Source organism: Alligator mississippiensis, chromosome 12, assembly GCF_030867095.1.
Source record: "Alligator mississippiensis isolate rAllMis1 chromosome 12, rAllMis1, whole genome shotgun sequence".
NCBI classification, from domain to species: Eukaryota; Metazoa; Chordata; order Crocodylia; family Alligatoridae; genus Alligator; species Alligator mississippiensis.
The window spans coordinates 39,050,551-39,077,044 of NC_081835.1; the positions used below are offsets into that span (position 1 = coordinate 39,050,551).

Here is a 26,494-nt window from a genome sequence, read left to right on the forward strand (position 1 = left end):
GAGTGCCCCAGGCACCGGTCCAGAAGCTGGTTTTGTTCAATATCTGCATCAATAATCTGGAATATGGGATGAAGTGCACCCTCAGTAAGTTTGCAGATGACACCAAGTTGTGGCGAGTAGTAGATACACTGGAGGGTAGTGTTAGGATTCAGAATGACCTAGACAAATTGGAGGACTGGGCTAAAAGAAGTCTCATGAGGTTCAACAGGGACAAGTGCAAAGTCCTGCATTTAGGACAGAACAGTTATCTCAAGCACTGCATACTGGTAGAGGCTGAGGACTGACTGGCTAAGCAGCAGGTCTGCAGAAAAGGACCTAGGGGTTATAATGGACAATAAGCTGGATATGAGGCAACAGTGTGCCTTTGTTGCCAAGAAGGCTAATGGCATACTGGGCTGCATTAGTAGGAGGGCTGCCAGCAGATCAAGGGAAGTAATTATTCCCCTCTATTCAGCACTGGTGAGGCCACATCTGGAGTACTGTGTCCAGTTTTGGATCCCCAGCCACCCACTACAGAAAGGAAGTGGACAAGTTGGAGAGAGACCAGTGAAGGGCAATGAAAATGGTGAGGGGGCTGAGGCACATGACTTATGAGGAGAGGCTGAGGGAACTGGGGTTATTTAGTCTGCAGAAGAGAAGACTGAGGGGGGATTTAATAGTAACCTTTAATTACCTGAAGCGGGGTTCGAAAGAGGATGGAGCTAGACCAGGGATGGCCAATTATTTTGGCTGGAGGGCCACTTAATAACTTTGGATGAGCTGTAAAGGGTAGCCCCAACTCTTGACAGGTGCCCCACTCTCTGATCAGCATCACGTGCACCTACTTCGATGTGGGTATGGCAGTATGTGGAGTTTGTGGGGGCTTGTGGGGGGTGTGCCCCCCATTACCTGCCCCCATCACATACCACCCCCACACAGCCCCTGCCACCAGTGGCAGCAGCCCCCCACCCCACACAGGCCCCCCTGCTTCCATCAGTGGCAGCAGCAGCAGCAGGTGGTGGACCCTTGGGTCACTCATGGCTGTGGCAGGCAGAGCTCCCCAGCAGCACATGGCTCTAGCTGAGTCCCTTAGGCTCCACATGGCGGCACAGAGTCAGCCCAGGGTTTGAACTAACCACAGCAGTGAATTAATCAAACTTCATCAATGGACTTCCAAGACTGCACATACCTGTGGACATGACCCCTGGGGCTGGCAGCTGCCATCCAGCAGCCACCAAGGGGGATGTCCCATGAGGTCAATGACCCTTGGATTGGGTAAGCCCAAAAATTGGGGAGTCACCAAAGTCTGCCAGAGGGGAATAAAAGGCAGAGAAGAATGACCCCCAATGGCACCCTCTTTGACCTGACCAGCACCCTGCCTGCCCAGCCAGAAGGACCAGCTGGTGACCCCCTTCTGAAGCAACATTGCACTGAAAGAAGCCTCAACTGGCCATCGAAGGCAGACTCCAGCACCTGGGGATAGGTATTTCTTGACATCGGTGCTTAGAGTTCATAGCTAGCTACTGTGAGTGTGTGTGTGTGCATGAATGTGTGTGTTTGAGGGGATCAGCCACAAGGTTTATGATCTGACTTTTGCATCCATCTAATAAACTAGAATTTTTTGATGATCCTGTGAGTTGGTCTTTTGTAGCCAACACCTCCATGTGGGGCTTCCACCATTCCAGTGGGGTCAGTAATGGGGCCAGCATCCACCCACAAACCCGCAGACACCCACACACATCTCCAAGCCCACCCACAAACCCCATACCCACCCACACACATCCCCATGCCCTACTCACCAGATTTCCAGTCGTGCACCACTGCACTTGGTGCCTCCACATGGAGCTCCCAGCTGGAATGCAAAGGTGGAGCACAGAGCTCACTCCATCCAATGCCACACAACCTCTGAAAGCCCGTGTCTCCTGCTGGCTTTCAGAGGGACAGCTGCAGGCCACTAATAAGTTTTATGGAGGGGCCCCTCAAGCTGGATAGAATGGCCTGGTGGCCTGAATCCAGCCCACAGGCCATATTTTGCCCTTCCCTGAGCTATACTGTTTTCAGTGTTGGCAGATGACAGAACAAGAAGCAATGGTCTCAAGTTGTAACAAGGGAAGTTTAGGTTGGATATTAGGGAAAACTCTCTCACTAGAAGGGTGGTGAAGCACTGGAACAGGTTACCTAGAGAGGTGGTGGAATCTCCATCCTTGGAGGTTTTGAAGGCCTGGCTTGACAAAGCCCTGGCTGGAATGATCTAATTGGGGATGGTCCTGCTTTGAGCAGTAGGTTGGACTAGATGACCTCCTGAGGTCCCTTCCAACCCTAATTTTCTACGATTCCATGATTCTAACACAGGTGCTTGAGGTGCTGAGAAGAGCCAGCAGACAGAGTGGGAGGCGGCAGGACCCATGGAGACCCAGAAGGGGTTTTTCAGTAGTTGGCATTCTGGCTCTGCATGCTGCAGTGAGAGGAGCTCCTGGGTGAAACGCCTGCAGTAGACAGACTAGCAGGCACCTGAGGTCCTCCCTGGAGCTTCAATGAGAGAACTAAGGGGAGCTTATGGCTTGTAGTGAGGTAATGACCCACAGCTGCGTAGATTTTTAGTTGGGAAGCCATGGCTTGTTTTTCTGTTGTAATTTAAACTTGAGGCTGGAGAACTGGGCATGACTGACAGGGAGGCCACAGGGGTGCCGGGGCACCTATTATACAGCCCTTTCAGGATCCAGGACCTGGTGGACTGTGTGGAGATGGAAGCCCAAACACTTTAGAAGAAGGTAGAACTGAGAGCAGCTTTGCCATTGGTCAGAGATATCAGGGGAGCAAGGGAAGAAGGGAGGTCAAGCTGAATTGAAAGCAGCCTCACCCTGGGGCTGGGACACCAGGGGGGCTGAGACTAGGTACAAGACAGGGCCAAGGGGCTAGAAATCAGAGACACAGCAAGGGCTGGGGCTGAGAGAGCTAGGCCCAAATCAGTGGGCCAGATGGAGGCTTGTGGCCAGAGAAAATGGGGTGCTAAAACCAAGAGAGCTGAAGCCCCTGCACAAAGACTGAAATGTGGATCAAGTCAAATCCGTTAGGCATGAGCGTGGCTGTAGGGGTGGAAGGAGGCCACAAATTTAGCCATTAAAACAAGTAGGACCTAAAGAAATGAGAAAGAGAGGGAGAGAGGATACCCTAGCCTCACCAGCCGCCGAGGGCAGTTTCCTTCTCATTACTTTTAACATCAAGATGTGTCAGGAAAAAAAGCAGGGTGAGACCCTGGGAGGCAGGAGCAGCAGCCAGTCAGGATTGAGGCAGCCATTAGGGGGCATCACAGCAGCCCTTTGGTACCATCCTGCCACAGAGACCTTCTTTAATTTATTTCCTCTTTATTTCTCTTTAAATTATTTTTTCCCTTATTTTTATTTTATTCTCCAGTGGCTGACCTCCTGAATTTCAGTAACCATCCCCCATCCCTATTTTCTTTCCACCTCCCATTTCATTACCCACCCCCATCCCATTAATTTTTTGCCTCCCAGCTTCATGCTCCTGTCTCCTCACCCCGCATCCAATCCATCTCTCACCCCCCACCCCCACCATTTAGAGCAGGGATAGAAGGCTGTCCTGGCTCACTAGCTCACCAGTGGCAACTTACTGATATAGCTCCTAGTCTGGCCTCTGCTCACCAGCCCTTTAGTGGCAAGTCACAGCTGTGCAGGTGGGGGACAGTCAGAGGTTTATAGCCTTAAGGTGTGACTGCTTTGAACTTGAGCTAGCACTAACCTGGATCAACACTTGAGCAGCTCAAAGTGCAATGTGCAAGAAGGCCCTTATTTTCCCCAGGGATTCAAAATCCCTGGGCTGCTGCTGCTGCTCCATAGTTCACCTACCATGGATGTTGCTGCTGCTACAGTTGCAGCCCAGTATCTTTTTTTTGCCATGACATAGACACCCAAAGGGCATTGCAATTCTGATGCCCTTCTAAGTCAGCACCCAGCACTGGTGCCCCACTTGTTCCCTTTGTTATGCTACTGGGTATCATATCACCAGCACTGACATCATCATCACCATCACCATCATCATCACCAGGGAAAGTCCATAAAAATTCAAATTTTTGACAGATACATGCGTGTGTAGCAAATTGCTTTTTAAGGTTGCCTATGGAAGAGTCCATAATGGGAAAGAAATACTGTCCCCAGGTTGCTTCTTGAAAACTTCAGGCTTTCTTAATCGTTGCATCTGTTTTTATAGAGGTGCTTTGACACTAGAACATTAATGTCAAGGTTTATGGCAACATGTACACGTTCAAAATTCTTTTTGTTCCATTTCTCTTGTAATTGTGCCATGCAGTGAGAAGACACTCAATGTCTTTTTCAGCATCCAGTGTATCATCTCTGTGCTAGAGTACCAGATTGCATTAATTGATGGGAATTTTCAGGCAAATTAAAGTGAGTACAACCCTATACAATTCTGACATGTATTTTACTATTTTAACAATATTGCTTCTGGTTTTAGCACTTAGATTAAATTCACAGAGCTCATTCAATGCTATTTACATGCCTTTTCAGTTTTTGGCAGAGGGATCATAGAATCATAGAAAAGTGGGGATGGAAGGATGATAGAGATCACCTAATCCAACCCCCAGTCAGAGGCAGGATCGTCCTTATCCAAACCATCCTATCCAAATCCACTGTCTAGCCCTAGCCCTAGAGGGTATGCGCAGGCAGGCAGGGACAGAGTGCTGCCACACGCTACCTCATGTCACTGCCTCCCAGGAGCAGGGCCGGCCAGGGCAAGGCAAGGGCAGTGGCACCCCTCTGTGGGCTGCACAGGCACTGCCCAGCTGGTGGGACATGGGAGGGGGAATCTTGCATGTAGTGGCAGTCCACCACCCCACCATCCACCACACCATGCCACTGCTCCGTATCCAACTGTGTGCCACCTCCACCCCTGTCCCCCGCTCCGCGTCTACCATGAACCACCCCTGCTCCCCACTCTGCATCCAGCCACAGGGGGTATACTTATTAAAAAAGGTTGAAAACCCCTGGTCTAACATATTAGTAAAATTACACAGACAATCCTGGCACAACCACAAGGCATAACACCCTAACCCATCACTAGTGGTTGGGCCCAGACGCTGAAGTAAGCGCATGTGTATGAAAGTGCATGCGAGCCCTCGGCTCCCCCCAATCCCACTGAGTGGAACAGTGGGACCAACGAGAGAGAAGAGGAGCCACAGCCAGGAATAAGGTAAGCAGGGAAGCGGGGGGGAAGGGCAAGCAGGAGTTGGCCCAGCTGTAGGGAATCGGGAAGGTTTTTTTTCCCCCCTCCCATCCTTATTTAGCGGCGCTGGCCGGGAGCCCCGCTCCTGAACCACGTGAACAGGCCAGGCAAACAGGCGTGCTCTTCAGGAGCACACCAGAGTTGGTGAGGGAGTTCTCACAGTGGGAGTGCAGGGTTGGGGCCTAAGACTCCACATGTCGGGAGCCCCTGCCACAGAGGAGAACTACAGACAGAGACTTCAGGTAAGTGTATGAGGAGGGGGGCCAGCAATGGGGGGTGGTGACATGGAGTGCAGCCAGGGACCAAGCCTTGGTGTCGCCTCTGGCTCGGAACTCCTGTGGGGCTAGCACCCAGACAGGGCCTTTGGAGGGGTTGGCAATGCCCTGTCTGTGGCAGCTGCCTGGCAGGGGTTCTGGGGCCTGGGTAAACCAGGAGTCCCCTCACCTGTCCTATATGTGCCCAACTTGAGGCCCTGGAGGGGCAGGTGAGGGAACTCCAGGCAGAGGTCAGCAGGCTGCAGTGGATCAGGGCAGTTGAGGAAGAGATTGACGGGTACTTCCAATCTCTGCAGGGCCACACACCTGGAGGGAAGGCATCACAGGAGGCGGTCGATGCAGAAGGATGGAAGATAGTCACCTCCAGATCTAGACATCACAGAGCTAGACATTGCACTACTGGAGCAACTCCCCCAGTGCAGCTGTGAAACAGGTATGATGCCCTAGCTTCACTGGGAGAGAGTATAGTAATGGAGGCAACATCCACAGCTACCACCAGACAGGCTGAGAAGCAACTGGGCAGCCAGAGGAGAGGACATCAAGTCATTGTGGTGGGAGACTCCCTCCTGAGAGAAACGGAGGGAACCACCTGCCGCCTGGATCCTACAGTACGGGAGGTATGCTGCCTACCCAGAGCTAGGATTTGAGACGTCACAGCGAGGTTTCCAGACCTAATCAGGCCCATGGACTACTACCCCATGGTCCTCATCCATGTTGGAATGAATGATGCAGCCTGGAGTAGTCTGGGATGGGTCATGGCTGACTACACAGCTCTGGGAGACAGGCTTAGAGGCTCAGGGGAGCAAGTAGTCTTCTCATCGGTCCCCCCAGTCAGCAGACATAGCCAGCACCACGGCAACTGCATTGAGGTCAACTCATGGCTTTGAAGCTGGTGTCACTGTGCGGGGTTTGGCTTTCTAGACCACAGTCTGTACTTCCAGGATAAGACCTTGCTGGGATGGGACAGCCTACATCTCTCTCCAAAAGGTAAGAGTCTGTTCTCTTATAGGTTGGCAGACCTCCTACATAGAGCTTTAAACTAGCTTTGTCAGGGGATGGGGACGCTGAGTTCAGGATGAGATTGGAGAGGACAAGCCACAAACCACATGCTGGAATTGATCAGGTAAGTACTAAGCAGCCCACTAAGAATCAGGATAGGGGAATACTAAGAACACCTATTGTGGGGCAAAGGTGTCTCTACACTAATGCTAAAAGTATGGGAAACAAGCAGGAGGAACTCACTCCTGTTTGCAGACAAAGATCTCGACCTGGTTGGTATAACAGAAACCTGTTGGGATCCTTCTCATGACTGGGCAGTGGGCATTGATGGCTACAGGCTATACAGGCAGGATAGATTGGGGAAAAAAGGGGGTGGTTGTTGTTAGGGAACTTTATATATCGTCCGTAATAAAGATGGGGAGAGAAGAAGGGCAGATCGAAGTTCTATGGGTCAGATTACAAGGGGGTAGGGGTGAAAGGGACTTGATAGTGGGGATCTACTACAGACCCCCACACCAGGAGGAAGAGTTAGACCTAGAATTCTCGGAACAGCTCTCAAAGGCAGTACACTCAAAACACCTAGTTATCATGGGTGACCTAAATTACCCAGACATCTGCTGGGAGGAGCAGTCGGCCAAGTTTGCCCATTCACATAGGTTCTTAACCTGCATACAGGACCTGCACCTAACACAGGAGGTATGCAGTCCCACTCGGGGAGATGCCTTTCTTGACTTGGTGCTGGTCACAGGGGAGGACTTGGTGGGGAATCTACAGGTACAAGGTAACCTAGGGGATAATGACCACCAGTTGATAGGATTCACTATCCAGCGTAAGGTGGGAAAGACAACTAGTAGGGCAGTAGTGCTAGACTTCCGGAAGGCCAACTTCAGTGAGCTCAGGAGATTAGTTAGGGTGGGACTGAGGGGTAATCACATCTGTGAGTTGGAAGTCCAAGAAGGGTGGGAGTTCCTCAAGAGACTGATCCTACAGGTGCAGAGGGGCACCATCCCAGTACATGCAAAGGAAGGCAAAAGAGCCAAACAACCTTCTTGGCTGAGCAAGGAAATCCAGAAGAGCCTTCAGAGGAAAAAAGAGGCCTATAGGCTGTGGAAGCAGGGGGCAGCCACCAAGGAGGAGTATACCTGCTTGGCTCGCACTTGCAGGGAAGCAGTGAGAAAGGCCAACACAGTTACAGAACTCAAGTTAGCAACAAGGATTAAGGATAACAAAAAGTCCTTCTTTAAGTACATAGGGAGCAGGAAGAAGGCACAGGGTAACATAGGGCCACTACAGAATGGACTAGGGCAACTCGTAACTGATAGGATGGAAAAAGCAGAGCTCTTAAATAATTTCTTTGCTTCTGCTTCCCTGGACACAGATACAAATACACTTCCCAATTAGTCTTTAGTCTGGAGTGTGAGTAATAGCATTCCACCAACAGTTAGCACTGACCTAGTGAAGGGGCACTTGGAAGGGCTGGACATATTTAAGTTGGGGGCCCCAATGATCTTCACCCAAGAGTACTAAAGGAATTGGCTGATGTCATAGCAAAACCACTGGTGCAACTGTTCGAGGACTCGTGCAACTTGGGACAGGCCCCAAAGGACTGGAAAAGGGCCAACATGGTCCCTATTTTCAAGACGGAAGGAAGGAGGACCCGGGTAACTGTGGGACAATTAGCCTCACCTCTATTCTCAGCAAAACCTTAGAAAAAATCATAAAGGATCACATTTGCAGGGGGCCAGCGAGTCACACTATGGTAAGGGGCAACCAGCATGGGTTTATAGCAGGCAGATCCTGCCTGACTAACCTGGTCTGTTTTTTATGACCAGGTCACAAAGTGCTTAGATGCAGGCATGGAAATAGATATTATTTACCTGGACTTTAAAAAAAAGGCTTTTGACACAGTGTTGCACCCAATTCTTATGAGCAAACTGAGTAGCTGTGATATGGATTTTTTCACAGTAAGGTGGGTGAAAAGCTGGCTCAGAGGACGCACCCAGAGAGTGGTGGTGGATGGGTCTTTTTCCCCCTGGAGGGATGTGGGCAGTGGTGTCCCCCAAGGCTCTGTCCTTGGACCAGTGCTGTTTAATATCTTTATCACTGATTTGGATGAAGGTGTTGAAAGCACCTTGTCCAAATTCACAGACGACACTAAACCATGGGGTACAGTTAACACACTGGAGGGCAGGGAGTGAATTCAGGCAGATTTGGACAGACTGGGGAAGTGGGTGGATCAGAATAGGATGCAATTTAACAAGGATAAATGCAAGGTGTTGCACCTGGGAAGAAAGAATCTCCAACACACCTATAGACTGGGGGTTACCATTCTGAGCACCACAACACTGAAAAGAGATCTCAGAGTCCTGGTTGACACAAAAATGAACATTAGCTGCCAGTGTGACGAGACAATAAGCAAGGCCAACTGCACTCTTTCTTGCATCAGCAGGTGCATCACAAACAGGTTCTAGAGAAGTGATAATTCCCTTCTATGCGGCATTGGTGAGGCCGCAGATGGAGAACTGAGTCCAGTTTTGGGTGCCATACTTCAAGAGGGATGTGGATAACCTTGAGAGGGTTCAGAGGAGGGCTACTCCTCTGAACATGGTAGATGTAGTCTTTCTGGACTTCAGGAAGGCCTTTGACACTGTCTCCCACCCCATTCTCATTAAAAAGCTAGGTGACTGCAGCATTGATGCCTATACAGTCAGATGGATTGCTAATTGGCTGAGAGGTTGTACTCAGAGAGTGGTGGTGGATGGGTCATTTTCGATCTGGAGGGAATTGGGCAGTGGGGTCCCCCGGGGCTTGGTCCTTGGGCCCGCGTTGTTCAATTTCTTTATTAGCAACTTGGATGACGGGATGAAGAACAGCCTGTTTAAATCCGCCGACGAACCAAGATTTGGGGTGAGGTGGGCATGCTAGAAGGGAAGGACAGATTACAGCAGGACCTGGACAGGTTACAGGAGTAGGCAAATGAAAATAGGATGGGATTCAATACTGACAAGTGCAGGGTGCTGCACTTGGGCCGTAGGAACCAGCATCATACCTATAGGCTGGGGAACTCTCTTCTTGAAAGCACGGTGGCAGAAAGAGATCTTGGAGTCACTATTGACTCCAAGATGAACATGGGCCAACAATGTGACAACACGGTCAGTAAGGCTAACCATACCTTGTCCTGCATCCACAGATGCATCACAAGCAGGGCCAAGGAGATGATCCTCCCCCTCTATGTGACACTGGTCAGGCCACAGCTGGAGTACTGCATCCAGTTCTGGGCACTGCACTTCAGGGGGAATGTGGACAGTGTTAAGAGGGTCCAAAGGAGGGCCACTCACATGATCCAGGGACAGCAGGGCAGACCCTATGAGGAGAGGCTATGGGACCTTAACCTGTTCAGCCTTCACAAGAGAAGGCTGAGGGGGGGACCTGATGGCTGTCTATAAACTTACTAGGGGGGACCAGTGCGGATTGGGAGAGACCTTGTTCCCTCGAGCGCCTCCCAGAGTAACAAGGAATAATGGCCATAAGTTGCTAGAGAGTCTTAGACTAGACATTAGAAGGCACTACTTCACAGTCAGGGCGGCTAGGATCTGGAACCAACTTCCAAAGGAAGTGGTGATGGCTCTTACCCTGGGGGTCTTTAAGAGAAGGCTCGACGTTTACCTGGCTGGAGTCATTTGAGCCCAGTTTTCTCTCCTGCCCTCAGCAGGTGGTCTGACTAAAAGATCTACAAGGTCCCTTCCAACCCTACATCTATGCATCTATGAATCTACTCATATGATTGAGGACCTGCAGGTAAGACCCTATAAAGACAGACTGAGGGACCTGAATCTCTTCAGCCTCTGCAAGAGAAGGCTGAGAGATGGTCTTGTGGTTGCCTACAAACTCACTGGGGGGCCAGCAGGGAATAGGGGGCACTCTGTTTACCAGGGCGCCCCTCTGGGTTACCAGAAATAATGGCCACAAACTGAAGGAGAACAGATTTAGATTGGACAGAAGGAAGAAATTCTTTATGGTGAGGGTTGCCAAAATATGGAATGGGCTTCCAAGGGAGGTGGTGCTTTCCCTTACCTTGGAGGTGTTCAAGAAGAGATTGGATAGGCATCTGGCTGGAGCAGGATGAAATCTAGCTAAAATATGCTAGAGACTGAGATCCAAGGAAAAGGGCCACATCCTCTACAAAGGATGGCAAAATTCTACAAAACTTTTAGTTAATTTGACTAAATTAATTCCTGACTGCAAATATGGCAATCAGACAAACTGTGAGCAGAGATAGTTTGTCTCAGCAGGAGCATTCATAGATTCATAGATGTTAGGGTCGGAAGGGACCTCAATAGATCATCAAGTCCGACCCCCTGCATAAGCAGGAAAGAGTGCTGGGTCTAGATGACCCCAGCTAGATACTCGTCTAACCTCCTCTTGAAGACCCCCAGGGTAGGGGAGAGCACTACCTCCCTTGGGAGCCCGTTCCAGACCATGGCCACTCAAACTGTGAAGAAGTTCTTCCTAATGTCCAGTCTAAATCTGCTCTCTGCTAGCTTGTGGCCATTGTTTCTTGTAACCCCCGGGGGCGCCTTGGTGAATAAATCCTCACCAATTCCCTTCTGTGCCCCCGTGATAAACTTATAGGCAGCCACAAGGTCGCCTCTCAACCTTCTCTTGCGGAGGCTGAAAAGGTCCAGTTTCTCTAGTCTTTCCTCGTAGGGCTTGGTCTGCAGGCCCTTGACCATACGAGTTGCCCTTCTCTGGACCCTCTCCAGGTTATCCGCATCCTTCTTGAAGTGTGGCGCCCAGAAGTGCACGCAGTACTCCAACTGCGGTCTGACCAACGCCCTATAGAGGGGAAGTATCACCTCCCTGGACCTATTCGTCATGCATCTGCTGATGCACGATAAAGTGCCATTGGCTTTTCTGATGGCTTCATCACACTGGCACACCTCAGTTAAAATTCCCTGCCTTGGCTGCAGCCAACACCCAATGCTTCTGAGGAAGGTGAACCCCCACCCTTCCCACAACACGTGTAGCACCCGGAGGGGAAAAAATTCCTAGGCAGCCCCAAGTGGCAACCAGCGAAGTCCAGAAAGCATAGGAAATAAGCATAGCTACTCCTAGATTATGTCTAACCGTAAGGGCAGCCCATCAAGTAATAGGCACAGAATAGAGTGAATCTGGATATTTTTACTGAAAATTTCCCACCACTTTGGACTTGTATTGAAAATATTATACTGAAGAGAATATATCAAAGAATATAATATTATCAATTGCTAATTCATGAATTAGTACCAGTCAAGATTAATGTATCTGATACACATGAGGAAAAATGTGCCTGAGGATTCTTTTAAGAAGCACTACCTAAACTCCAGAGTATTTTTCTGCCATATTGGCAATGCTATCATATGCTCATACACATCAGAGTTGGAAAGTTAATTTATGTTCACATATGGTGTTGTGAATCATTTCAGCTATTTCCGTGACACTCTTCTTGGTAAAGTCTCTGAAGCACAAAGGAAGCATGAGGTAGTTCATTGTTCATTCTCATCCTTAAGATGCATTTTATCTACATTAGGATAACTACTGTCACCTGTTTCTCATTCCAATTCAAACGGCTTCTGTTCTTTTACTTTACTTTCACTCATATCTAAATGAGCTGTGGCTGATGTTTCACCATTGACTGGAATAGTGCAATTAGGTAAGTTTTTACCTGCTTCTTGCTCTGAATCTTTTCTATGCTTTTCCATTCTTTTTATGCCAATGACTTGTATACATTTACAGGTTTCATAGTTCAGTGGAAGATATCATGGACATTTCTCTATAGCTGGAGCCAGGGGTGGGTGATGAGTCAGTGGATACCCAAATACACGCAGTATAGGTTGTGCTCTCTAGGCTGGAGGCAGCTTTGTATACAACATACATGGCCCACAGGCTGTCTACCCTTCTGGCTATTCTGGAGGCCATCTCCTTCTTCAAGGGTGTGTGGCTAGTGAGAAGTGGATATAGAGCTTGTTTTCTGGAGAAGCTAAAGAGGACCCAGAAATGTATAATAAATAGAGAAACTTCTGTGTTAGAATAAAATATCACTCTCTATTTCTTATTCCAAAAATAGGAGATGGGACAACTCTGCCCTCCCAGGATGTACCAAGCCCTTGCATTTCTTTCATAGGCCCTGCCTCAGAATATCATATTTATCCACATGGCTGGTGAGTTTATTCTTTATTAAAAATTCTACCAATTTGCCAAGGATAAATCATACTTACTGGTCTATATTTCCAAGGATCACCTCTACAGCCCTTTTTGAAGATGTGTGTTATGTTGGCAGCCTGCCAGGCACAGAGACTGTTTGTAATTATAAGCTACATACCACCGCCAGAAGTTCTGAGTTTCTTTGGTCACTGGACTTTGTTCCCCCATAGCAATTAGAAATGGAAAAGATTTATTCAATAATTCCCTACTGTCAGAGATGGATAATAAAATCCTCAATCCAAACTTTACTGAGGAGCTGGATTTTTCAGTTGAGCCTACCCCCATCTTCTGCATATTAGTCAGCATCTGTTAGTGCCACCTTGAAATAACCCAAATGATTATAAAGTGAGTTCATATCAATGACACTAAACCTACACTTTGCTCATTGATCTGTTTCCTTTCTGGCATGTCATTTAATTAGAGCTGCTTTCTTGCAGAATTACTGACCTTCATCGCAGTTCTCCCCATGCTTGTTTGGGTTTGAACATATGTGGCAGGCTATTCCTTTGAAACCCTCAAAGCAATGACAATTGCCATTTCCTTGAGTCCCGTCACTGCACTGAAAGGAAAACAAAAGGAAAACTGAAGTCAGCAAGGCTCAGGGGAACTACATGATAGAGATGTTAATGTCTTGTAAGATGGGTTTTCAACCTTTTTCTTCCTGAGGTCCCCCAGCACCCTATGAAAACTACACAGCCCACCTGTGCCACAACAATTGTTTTTCTGCATATCCAGTAGATTAAAATCTGTATTAAATTGATAATTATACAGTCTGAGACTGAGGAGGGGGCATAGCTGGGGGACTTCAGCCATGCTCCTGGCTCTAGGGGGCAGAGCCAGGCCCCAGTGTGGGCTTCTCTTGCCCCCCCCCCCAGCTGGGTCAGAGACTGAGGAGGAGGGCATGGCTGGGGGACTCCAGCCTTACTCCTGGCTCCAGACTGTGGGAGGACAAAGCCAAACCCCACTGTGGGCTCCCCCTGCTGCCACCCCCTCAGCTGGGCTGGAGACTGGTGGCTGAGGGACTCCAGCCTTGCTCCTGACTTGGAGCTCTGGGGAGGTGGAGCCAAGCTCTAGTGCCAGGTTCCCCTCCCCCTCCCCCACCTCCGAATGGCCTGGAGACAGAGGAGGGGGTATGGCTGTAGGACTCCAGGCCCACTCCCAGCTTTGGGCAGGCAGAGGAAAGCCACAGGTTCAGGATTCACATCCCCACATTGCACCAGGCTTCTCCCAACTGGGGATCCGGTGCCCAGCTGGAGGGATGGGTTCCCTCCCCCCCTCACATCTCCGCTGGCCCAAAGGCTGAGGTGGGGGTGTGGCTGGGGGAACTGCACAGTTCCCAGCTCTCTGCAGTGGCCAGCAGGCTGGGAGGTGCGCTCTAGTGCCCCTCCGCTACTGGTACGGGACACTGTAGGGGTCTTGCTGCCTTTTGTGTTTGAAAAGTGAATGTCAGTTAATTTGCATATCAGATCAATCTATGCATTTTAGAGAAACCTGCCAAAATTGAATTGATTCAGACTTGGACTTTTTTACTAGTCTGTACTTAGCCTCTGTTACACCTGTCCATGCCCAAACATTGTATCTGAAATTTGAAAGCAAAGAGGCTAAAAATTGTATAGTTTCCAAAGCAACTGTAACTTGCCTTGCAGATACAATATATCTTATGCTTCTTTATATAGCATTATGCTTTTATGCCTTAATAAGTATAAATCACAGATGAATTATACTTAGAGGAAGTATACTCGGGAACCAGCAGCGGGAAGGAGAGGAGTCAGCACACGTGTGTCCCGCATGCACGTGTGCCCCTTTTACCAACTGACTGACCGGAGGCGGCGGCGGCAGCAGCAGCAGAGGAATCGGCAGCGGGGCAGCAGCAGCTGATCCCCCGAAGGTAAGTGGGGTGGAGGGACCCGGCACAGCTGAGCCGGATCCGGAGGGGAAGCCCCCCGGGTCCCATATAGCTGAGCCGTTAGGGAGCCGAGCTCCCGAGCCACGCGGTGCGAACAGAGCGCGCAAACAGGCGCGCTCTGTAAGAGCACGCCGGCGTTTGCGCAGGCGCTCGTGCCGGCGGGCGGGCAGGAAGGGCCAGGAGTGGGACTCCTGTAGGGGTAGGGCGTAGACACCGCGCAGGTCTACAAACAGCAGCTTATAGAATGGTGTCTACGAGGAGTGCTGCTAGGGCCTCTGCCCAGGGGGACAAGGCTACCCGGGGCAGGTCTGAGGCCTCCACCCAGACCGAGCCCATGGGGGAGCTGATGTCCCCCTACCTCCTGGCCTGTGGGGAATCCCTAGCAGGGCCGGGGGGGGCAGAGATTGGGGGCCCCCACACCTGTCTGGCAGGTGCCCGTCTTAGGGCTCTGGAGGCGCAGGTGAGGGAGCTCCGGGAGGAGGTTAGCAGGCTGAGGGGGATCAGGGAGGCGGAGGATGAAATTGACAGATATTTCCTTTCCCTGCAGGACCAGGCACCCAAGGAAGAAGCAGCCCAGGGAATGCCCTCCACAGCAGAGTGGCAGACGGTCACAGCCAGGACCGGAGCAGCTCGCAGTGAACCGGTACCAGCTTCTCCAGTTCGACTGGTGAACAGGTACGAGGCCCTGGCGACCCTGCAGGAGATGGAAGGGGAGGAGGAAACCCTTGGGCAAGAAGAAACACCACGTTCTTCACACTCCAAACAGATCAAGAGATCCACGAGGACCCAGAGGAGGAGGCGACGAGTGCTCGTCATAGGCGACTCCATCCTGAGAGGTACGGAAGGACCCATCTGTCGCCAGGACCCCTCGGCACAAGAGGTATGCTGCCTCCCTGGAGCAAAGATTCGGGATGTCATGGAGGTAATCCAGGCCAGGATCAAGCCCACCGATTACTACCCCATGGTCCTAGTCCATGTGGGTACTAATGATGCGGCCAGGAGAACCCCCGATCACCTGATGGCAGACTACAGTGCTCTGGGTGGCGTGCTGAAGGAGTTCGGTGCACAGGTGGTTTTCTCTTCCATCCTACCAGTGACCGGACGAGGAAGACGGCAGGAGAACTGCATCAGAGAGACCAACTGGTGGCTTCGGCAGTGGTGTCTCGAGGCAGGCTTCGGATTCCTGGACAATGACCCACACATCACGACGAGGGACATGCTCAGCTGGGATGGGCTTCACCTGTCCCCCAAAGGTAAGCGTGTGTTTTCTACTAGGTTGGCAGATCTCCTCCGGCGGGCTTTAAACTAGGCTCGCCGGAGGGAGGGGAGTACGAGGGCAGGGGAAGCTGTGGACCACCAAACCATGTGGCACCCACAAGGACAGCCCAGCCTGAAGAAGGAGAACATTGGAAACCTGAAAGCCATGGGGAGACCAGCACTACAGAACAGGTAAGAAACAAGAAGGTAAGAAACAATGGGCCCCTTGGGACTCAGAGCGGGGGGGCAGCAAAGGCACCAGTCGCAGGGCTCAAGTGCCTATATACTAATGCTAGGAGCATGGGGAACAAGCAGGATGAACTAGCGCTCCTGCTTGCACTAAACACCTATGACTTAGTGGGGCTAACAGAGACCTGGTGGGATTCATCCCATGACTGGGCGGTACATATTGAGGGCTATAGATTGTATAGAAAGGACAGGTCGGGGAAGAAAGGGGGGGGGAGTTGGTTGCACTTTATGTCAGTGAGCAATATACATCAACCCTCATCAAGACAGAATCCAAGGTTGAGGAAGTAGAAGGATTGTGGGTTAGGCTACATGGGGGGCAAGGAGAAAGGGATTTGGTGGTAGGGGTCTGCTACAGACCCCCATATCAAGGGGAAGAAATAGATACGGGGCTCCTGAGGCAACTCTCGGAGACCATAAAAGCTAAAGAGGCGGTAGTCATGGGGGACCTAAACTACCCGGACATCTGCTGGGAGACGCAGACAGCAAGGTCCCATCGCTCACGCGGGTTTCTAACCTGTATACAGGACCTCCACCTGACACAGGAGGTACATGGTCCCACTAGGGGGAATGCCATACTGGATCTGGTATTGGCAACAGGAGATGACATGATAGGGGACCTCCAGATCGGTAGCCATTTGGGAGACAGTGATCACCTAATAATAGAATTCAACATAAGACGGCGAGTGGGTAAGGTAACTAGTAGGGTGAAAGTGCTAGACTTTAGGAAAGCTGATCTCAATGCACTCAGGCGATTAGTCAAGGACGCACTGCAGAGTAGGAGTTTTGAAGGGATGGGAGCCCAAGAAGGGTGGCTGTGCCTAAAGGAAACGATCCTTCGGGCACAAAGCAAGACGATCCCCGAGCGAGGCAAAAAAGGGAAAGGGGCCAGGAGGCTTCCATGGCTGACCAGAGAAATCCAGGGCAGCCTAAGGGCCAAAAGGGGAGCACATAAAAAGTGGAAACAGGGTGAGATCACTAAAGATGAATATACCTCCTCTGCTCGTGCTTGTAGGGAGGCAGTTAGGCGGGCCAAAGCTACCATGGAGCTGAGGATGGCAACCCAAGTAAAGGACAACAAGAAATTGTTTTTTAGATATATAGGGAGTAAAAGGAAGGCCCAGGGAGGAATAGGACCACTGCTAAATGGGCAGAAACAATTGGTGACAGATAGGGGGGACAAGGCTGAACTCCTCAACGAGTTCTTTGCCTCAGTGTTCCTAAGTGAGGGACATGACAAGTCTCTCACTGGGGTTGTAGAGAGGCAGCAGGAAGGCGCCAGACTTCCATACATAGATCCTGAGGTGGTGCAGAGTCATTTGGAAGAACTGGATGCCTTTAAATCGGCAGGCCTGGATGGGCTCCATCCGAGGGTGCTGAAGGCACTGGACGATATCATTGCAGAGCCACTGGCGGGAATATTCGAACGCTCGTGGCACACGGGCCAAGTCCCGGAGGACTGGAAAAGGGCTAACGTGGTCCCCATTTTCAAAAAGGGGAGGAAGGAGGACCCGGGCAACTATAGGCCAGTCAGTCTCACCTCCATCCTTGGTAAAGTCTTTGAAAAAATTATCAAGGCTCACATATGCGAGAGCCCGGCAGGGCAAATTATGCTGAGGGGAAACCAGCACGGGTTTGTGGCGGGCAGATCGTGCCTGACCAATCTAGTCTCTTTCTATGACCAGGTTACGAAACACCTGGACACAGGAGGAGGGGTGGATGTCGTATACTTAGACTTCAGGAAGGCCTTCGATACGGTATCCCACCCCATACTGGTGAACAAGTTAAGAGGCTGTGATGTGGATGACTACACAGTCCGGTGGGAGGCAAATTGGCTGGAGGGTCGCACCCAGAGAGTCGTGGTGGATGGGTCGGTCTCGACCTGGAAGGGTGTGGGCAGTGGGGTCCCGCAGGGCTCGGTCCTTGGACCGATACTCTTTAATGTCTTCATCAGTGACTTGGACGAGGGAGTCAAATGTACTCTGTCCAAGTTTGCAGATGACACAAAGCTATGGGGAGAAGTGGACACGCTGGAGGGCAGGGAACAGCTGCAGGCAGACCTGGATAGGTTGGACAAGTGGGCAGAAAACAACAGGATGCAGTTCAACAAGGAGAAATGCAAAGTGCTGCACCTAGGGAGGAAAAATGTCCAGCACACCTACAGCCTAGGGAATGACCCGCTGGGTGGCACAGAGGTGGAAAGGGATCTTGGAGTCCTAGTGGACTCCAAGATGAACATGAGCCGGCAGTGTGACGAAGCCATCAGAAAAGCCAATGGCACTTTATCTTGCATCAGCAGATGCATGACGAATAGGTCCAGGGAGGTGATACTTCCCCTCTATAGGGCACTGGTCAGACCGCAGTTGGAGTACTGCGTGCAATTCTGGGCGCCACACTTCAAGAAGGATGAGGATAACCTGGAGAGGGTCCAGAGAAGGGCAACTCGTATGGTCAAGGGCCTGCAGACCAAGCCCTACGAGGAGAGACTAGAGAAACTGGACCTTTTCAGCCTCCACAAGAGAAGGTTGAGAGGCGACCTTGTGGCTGCCTTTAAGTTCATCACGGGGGCACAGAAGGGAATTGGTGAGTATTTATTCACCAAGGCGCCCCCGGGGGTTACAAGAAACAATGGCCACAAGCTAGCAGAGAGCAGATTTAGACTAGACATTAGGAAGATCTTCTTCACAGTTCGAGTGGCCAGTGTCTGGAACGGGCTCCCAAGGGAGGTGGTGCTCTCCCCTACCCTGGGAGTCTTCAAGAGGAGGTTAGATGAGCATCTAGCTGGGGTCATCTAGACCCAGCACTCTTTCCTGCTTATGCAGGGGTTCGGACTCGATGATCTATTGAGGTCCCTTCCGACCCTAACATCTATGAAGCTAAAGGGCAAATTTTGGGCCGCATTAAGTTGGTAAACATTTTAGAAGAGGCATACATCTCAGTATAAGATATTATACATATACATTTTTATTTTGAAGATACAGAGAAGTGCCCCTCTTCCCATCTATAAGATCTACAGTCTTCAATTTTTTCCCCAAATTATTCCACAGCAAGATAAGCAGATATCTTGCTTTTAAAGTTGCAGTACACAAAAACTGTTATCTAAAGCATAGGTGGTCTCCTTACTTTTCCTAACTGCAAATGATGTCTCTCACTTGGAAAGAAAGAAAGAAAGAAAGAAAGAAAGAAAGAAAGAAAGAAAGAAAGAAAGAAAGACTTTTGACTTTTAAGAGGTGTTTATTCCAGGAAGGGTGACATATCGGGGCCAGTAAAGAGTATGTACAGGTTGGCCCGAACACCTAGGCCTCACGGACATGGTCCTGGGCTCACAGCCTGCAAGGCCTGCCCATACACTCGAGACTAAAAAACCATAGCGAGCCAAAGGTCTATTTACATATTTACATTTTTGCCAGCGGGGACACCCACAGGGGGCCTCAGGGCTCGACCCGCGTGAAGCAAAGTCCAAGGCCTCGGCCCACTTGACGTGTCTCTGCGGCTTGAGCAGCCGGTGGTATCACAGAACGAGGATCAGGCGTCCCGCCTTGACTCGGCACAGCGCCCCCTCGAGGGCCCAGCGCTCCTCAAAGGTGGGCACCGTCCACCGGAGGACAGTGTGCTCAAACTCGAGCGAGAGGCGGGCCCGCACCAGCAGACGGAAGAGCTGCAGGGTGTCAACGAAAGAAAGAGTTGAGGCGGGACACCTGCTCCTTGCCTTGTGACACCACCAGCTGCTCAATGTGCAGAGATGCATCCAGCAAGCTGAGACCTCGGACTTTGTTCAGGAGAGCCGACCCCTGAGGCCCCTCTGGGCGTCCCCACTGGCAGAACTGTATATATGTAAATACTCCTTTTGTTCTTTGTGGTTTTTTGTGTTTTTGTCAAGAGTGTATGGGCAGGCCTTGCAGGCCATGAGCCCAGGCCTTGTCCATGAGACCCAGATCTTTGGGCCAACCTGTACATAATCTCTACTGGCCCCGATTTGTCTCCCTCCCTGGAATAAATGCTTCTTAAAAGTCAAAAGTCTTAAAAGTCAAAAAAAAAAAAAAGAAAGAAAGAAACATAAGATTCCTCCATCCTTTTCAAAATAGATAGTAGGAGTTATACAATTAAGATGATGTTTGTAGGGTTAAACCCCTTCCAACTTATAGCCACACCTTGGCTTTCTGTATTCTCTTTCTCAAGTATTTGGAAAATATTATAAGACATATATCATTTCCAGACAAAATGTATACTGTTTCCATGGCGGGTGCAAATGACATAAATTCTGGGTAAAGCTTGCCATGCACATGACCAAAGTCCCCACCAGGAGTATGAAAAGAATAGTGTGCTCTAACTGTGGGTCCAAAATGATAGTATCTGGTGTACTCACATTGCCTCTGCCATAGCAGGGATTGGAAAATCCACCCGGACATTGCGTGCAGTCAGGACCAAAAAATCCTTTACAACACCCAGGTTTCTGGAAAAGTTGTAAACATTAGTAACACTTTACCAAGCAGTTTCTTGAGTGCTGTTAACATCTTGCAACCTGAAATCAGATCTTTTAGCTGTTTTTTCAAATCATGAGCTAAGAGCCTGATCCTGTGAGTCATCCTCCACTTCCGAGTTTGAAATGCACTCCTTTCCCCAGTGGTTGTAGAATAATCAAAGTGACTTTCTGGTCTGTATTCTGACTATGCTTTCAGCAGCTCCCACACCCAAGTTTATTTTTTTGTTTTTTTCCCCCCTAAAACTACCCTAAACAGAGTCAAGCATTACTGTATCTTTTTCCCCGTTAGAGCCTGCTTTTTTCTCCTTCTGCTTTTGACACACATTTTGCATCCTTTGTTGTTTGGTTGTACAGGCCCACATCCTTCCTGTTACCAATTCCTGCGATTGTCTGAATTATTTAAGAAAAAGGATGCTCTTTCTGTGTCACATCAGATATCTAATGTGGTTAGCCAACAGGAGCACAACTGGAAGACAAATGTTCAGTCAGTATTTTGCCAGCTGCATGTTATCATGTATTATCGATGACTTGCAGGCAGTGTGGTATCTCTAGGGAGGATGAAACTTCTTTTCCTAAGCATCTGACTGTTTCATAAACAGGATGTGATTATCCTTTAGATTAATGTGCTCTCATTGTACTCTGCTTCCTTTGATAGAAGTCTGTTAGAAAACTGTAGGTCTCTAAGAAAAGATGAGTTGTTAAACAGTTCATGTTGTTTGTTATGGTATTTCTTTCATTTAGCTCTGCCATCTCATTCAGTGAAATTCATACAGGCTTTGCCAATCTGCCCCCATCAGCACTTGACAGGGGAATCGTTCAGATGAGTCCATATGTGATCTGCTGAATATTTATTCACTGCTGAATGTTTATCTCTAAGGAGCTTAGCCATGTAGTATCGCTTTCCCCTGGTCCAATAGCAGAATTTACTGTGGGAGCACTTCTCTCCTTTTCCAAGCAATGTTTCAAAGACTTAAAGCTGAAGCCCTTCAGATTCAAGGAGCAGAAGCAGAATAAAGTTTCCTGCTAATGCAATGTGCTCTTGCATGCTCTATATTGCACTTACCAAAATGGTTTGATTGCAGTATCTGGCACACCCCTTTTTCATAACATTCAACCCCAATGGGTCATGGACATATACACATTCTTTGGGGAGAGGCTCTGGTTCCTTTAGAAAGAAAATGAGTCATGAACACAATAACTTTTCCTTGTCCCTGACTGCAGAGAGTAGCTATCTACTGCTGAACTGAGCAAATTCATGGGAAAGCCAAGGTGAACAAGATAAGATTATGGTGCTTCTATTGCAATACAAGATATGCAGTAACTTCCTTTTGTTCACAACAAGCAATATCCTCCTGTTCTGATTTTAAAATTTCTTATCATGCTGAACAGTGCAGGTTCTTTAACATTTTAGTTAAGCCAATATATCTAAAAACTTGCATGAAGTGAACAAGTTAAATTGTTCTTACTCCCAGAAACAGAGAGAAGAGATAAAAATAATTCATGTGGTGTTATCCAATGACATTTGGGATGAATTTGGCCCAAGACTTTACCCCACATGAGGTCCTCTTTTGAATTTACAAATGTGACTGGTGACTAAAGTATTCTTAATTTATAAATTCCTGTTTTGAGAAATCTTCAAACAGCTTTTCAGAAAATCAAGCACCTTTACCTGACCTAAAATTGAGAAGACCACATCACTATTCATATTTGAAGATCTTTGTCATGATCTGTGTCATGAATTTACAATGGTTCTTGAGAGCCCATCCAATTGCTGTGATGGATTTTGCTCATAACTTAAAAACAAGGTGCTACTCCCTAAAGAATAACAGAATAACTACTGTAGACCATGGGTAAATGTTTCAAAAGTGACTTAAATGTTCATTTACAAAAAGTCACTTAGGCCTTGTCATGCAGCATTTTTAGCATACATTTTAACATTGTAGTTAATGTAAAATAATTATAAATCATGCATCCACAGTCTTCATTTATTCCAGTTTAAGCTACTTGTAAATTTTTGCGAGTGCACACATGCACACACTAAAAAAAATCTGCATGCATTTTATAGAAACACCTATACAACATTCTAGCCTGATATCCCATAGTTCAATCCTGTGCCCTAAGCTTTATGCACTTGGAATTTTATCACAGAACACTGGAAGATGTATACTGTTTGTGAGTCAAACTAGCATCATATAATTAATTCATCTGTGTTCTGTGAGCCATAATCATTTCTGAGCTGTTGCCAGCAGAGCTGGCAGGTAGATTCAGGGAGGTCCAAGACCAAAAGGGGGGACTCTTCTTCATCCACCAAAACATTACATGTCCTTTACCTTTCCTTTTTTGCATGCCTGTGACAAGGTATTTAACAGGATTCATAGATTCACTGGAATATGACAAGGCCACTGTGGCAGAAATGCCACCATTGGTGCCCCTCCCCAGAGACCTGTCTCCACCAGCCTGAGAGGCTGGTGTTGAATCCCTCAGGGTGGGGATCTCCCACCTTGTCTACGTGACAAAAGCCTGGTGCCTGAATGCTCTGGTCACCTGGGCACGGGTGGGGAAAGGCCCGGCGCTGCGCACGGGCCCAGGTAGCCAGGGATGCTTGGTAGATTGGTAGGCTTGTGGCCAGTATTGGCAGCTTCGATTGGACTGGTCTGCTGAGGTCAGAGAGGGGATAAAAGGGCCTGGTCCAGGAAGAAGGCAGCCATTAGCCATGCGGTCATCCAGGTGAATCTGAAACTGGCTCTCTCCTCATAACCGCATGCTCCAAGAGCGGCCTGCCTCCAGAGGAAACTCCAACCACCTCTGGATGATGCGAGTGAGTAAGCTACTCGAGATCCGATTAGATATTTAGCTTACAGTAATTCAGATGCGTGTTTAAACGGTTACCTCAGCCACTCTAGTTTGCTCTATGGGATTCCTTTGATATTCCTCTGATATTGTTCTACCTTTTACCCTGTTTCCACCCTACCCCCTGTAATCAATAAAGTTCTCCTTTGTGACCGGTGTGGGAGACTTATTGAGGGGTGGGTCTAAATTATGCCAAGGAGGCCCCTTAGGTCTGTGGACTAAGGGAGACTTTTCTAATAAGCCCCTGACTTGGGGAAATGCCCCAAGTGCCTGTATTGGGTCTGGTACCCATTGGATGATCAGGCCCGTGTTCTCCAAGGTGCGCAGAGCCAGAATTGAGTCCAGAGCCATGGATGGTGGCAGCGGAAACCCCAGGCTAGCGGGTGTGCTCCAGGGAAGGGGTTGGCCAGATGTGAGGCACCCCAGGGAGGCACTCGGAGCCTGGAAGGTGGGCAGGCGCAGGGAGGTGGGCAGCTCAACACAGGAGCTCCCCCTACTGGCCCGCCACAGCCACACCATAAGTACTGCTGTTGTGACCTTGAACCTACAACCTCAAGGCTATTACCCATACATCTTAGGGCCATGCCACCCCAGCTCCCATTTTTCACCAGCTTAACCTAAGATGCTCTTGATCCTTGGACAGTTGTCCTACTCACCGCTAAAACCAGGGTTGTGCCCCCACAGCTAGTGCAAGAGGGAAAGGAAAAGACCACCTATGGTGGATGCTCTAAGAAACTGCTTTGCTTTTCTTTGCAGTGTGCAAGCCAGAATTACCTATGGCAAGTTATGGTATATGGGATGTTTTAAGCCCATTGTAAGCTTATTTACCCTGCTGAGAAAAGTAGAGCAGCTGACAGTACACAAGTGAAACAGGCTAATTCAAGTGAGAGATACTGAAGCATGAGATAATTGCTGGAAGTCTGTCAAAAACAGAATGGTTAAACCAAAATGTGGTAGCTGCCCCTTTGCATCTTTTTATCCTGAGAAAAAAACCTAATTGCAGAATAGAGTTTTCATTTCCAAAATAGATAAATTATTGCAAGATATGATGCCAGATAACTTGGAACACAAACCTCTGTGTGTTGACAAAAGGTTGCTTATCCTCCAAAATAAAGTTATATTTAAATAAATATAACTTCTTAGGTAGGGAGGGAGTGAGGCCTCTAAAGTATATTGATATTTAATAAAACTTAGGGTCCAAAATGCCATTTGAAAATGGAACTTAAGTCACATAGGTGATTCAGAGAAAATCTTCTCCTGCCTTATCTATTGGTCTGGGTCTGCTCCTACAGACCTACACCCTTAACTCAGGCAAAGTTGACTCCAGGATTTGACCTTTTGCTAAAAGTGAACCTACTGATGTAAATGAGACTAGGTAACACCACTTTGTGACAATGAATTTGTGACCCCCAAACACTGAAACTGACAGCAAAGCAGATAGAACCCAACTCCCCCTTCAAAAAAAAAAAATGCGCCTATGTGAGACGTTTACTGCTGTTGACAAATTAGTTCCGCAGTAAATGTCTCAGCATCTACACATGCAGAGCTACTAGGCTGAAGTAAATTAATAAACTCTGCAGCAGAGTGGTAATTTCTAAATACAAGTACTACCCTGCTGCAGAGCTTTTTACTCCACAGCAGCGCACATGTAGATGCTGATCTGGCTGGGGCACAAAAGTGCTTCGGTGTGCCATCTAGTCCTGCACTCAACCACCGTCATGCCTCAGCCACACCCTCTGCAGCATGTTCAGCTGGGGCAGAGCAGCCCTGAGCTGGCAGTCTGACCCCGTGGACTCCCTGCTAGCTGGGGCTGGTCTGCCCCAGCTCAGTGTTCTGCAGTCCCAGGAGCCTGTGTAAACATGCCAATAAACTCCAGGGTGATAAATGAGGAGTTTATTGTATTGCATTGATATATACATGTAGATGCATCCAGATTTAATCTCATTTGACAGGTATGATATACATCCAACTAAGCAGGATCCAGTCACTGACTGAGTCTTTCATAGCCAATGGGATTATAGACTCAACGTGTCAGTTTCCATGAACTGAGAGTTGCAAGCTCCCATTTGTCTGCAACACAGCAGGTTTACTGCATAATCTTCCATAACCATGATACAAGCAGGTACTTTCACACTAGAAAACAGAAACATGGTCCTCAGAAAATCAAGCTTGGGGATTCTACTAAGTGGCAGGTTGAAAATGGCACGAGTGTAATGGTGGAACCCCAAGCCTGTGCGAATTCAAGAACGGTAGAAAATGTTCTGCCTGTGCTAAGAGTGAGGTTGTTGGAAGCAAGAAATCTACAATTTTACTTAATATTTTAGAGTATGTCGTGGCTCTCTCTAATGTGTTCTGCGTACTTCAGAACAGGAGGCAGCACAGACTACTGAGCAAAGCACTGAACTGGGATCAAGGAGACCTGGGTTCTATTAACAAATATGCAACAACCTTCTCTGCTTGACCTTAAATAAACTACTGTATTTACTTGAATAGAAGATGACCCTGATTATAAGACAATCCCTCCCCCCCCAATAATTAGATTCTATCTATGGAAAATGTATAAAATTATAATTTTCCATGCATAGAATCTAATTTTTGGAGGGTTCCCTTGAATTTGTGTGTTGTCCCCCACCCCCCCGCACTGCTACAGCATGGAAAACAAATCTGAGGAATCAGGTAGCCTCTCATTCTCTGCTTCCCCACAACTTTTTCCCTGGAATCCCTTCCCCCACCCCTTCCTGGCAGACCCTGCTCTCCCTGAGTACATGGAAGTGAGGAGCAAATTTGAAAACAATAACCTTGAAATTAAACATAGTTGTAGCAATTTGCATAGAGCACCCATGAACTTAGATAATCCAGAATTGTTGAACGTTACCTTTTTTTGAAACTGCTGCAAGTTTTAGTACAGGTGTTTTTTAAACACACTTTTGAGCAGCACCTTTGGCACATATATATATAATCAGGCCAAATCACACAAATCAGTTCCAAATTCTCTTA

At 48.6% G+C, this 26,494-nt stretch overlaps 1 protein-coding gene across 5 annotated transcripts in view; it reads right to left on the bottom strand.

The window, feature by feature from the left end:
- Positions 1 to 26,494, bottom strand: part of STAB1 (stabilin 1) — a 225,585-nt gene that overhangs the window by 149,876 nt on the left and 49,215 nt on the right. For all 5 annotated transcript variants that reach the window (XM_059716085.1, XM_059716087.1, XM_059716084.1 and 2 more), the window contains 3 exons: positions 21,711 to 21,812; positions 20,531 to 20,617; positions 13,203 to 13,314 (listed from right to left, as the gene is read on the bottom strand). In XM_059716085.1, coding sequence (XP_059572068.1) covers positions 13,203 to 13,314; positions 20,531 to 20,617; positions 21,711 to 21,812 — 301 coding nt within the window. The remainder of the gene's footprint in view (positions 1 to 13,202; positions 13,315 to 20,530; positions 20,618 to 21,710; positions 21,813 to 26,494) is intronic.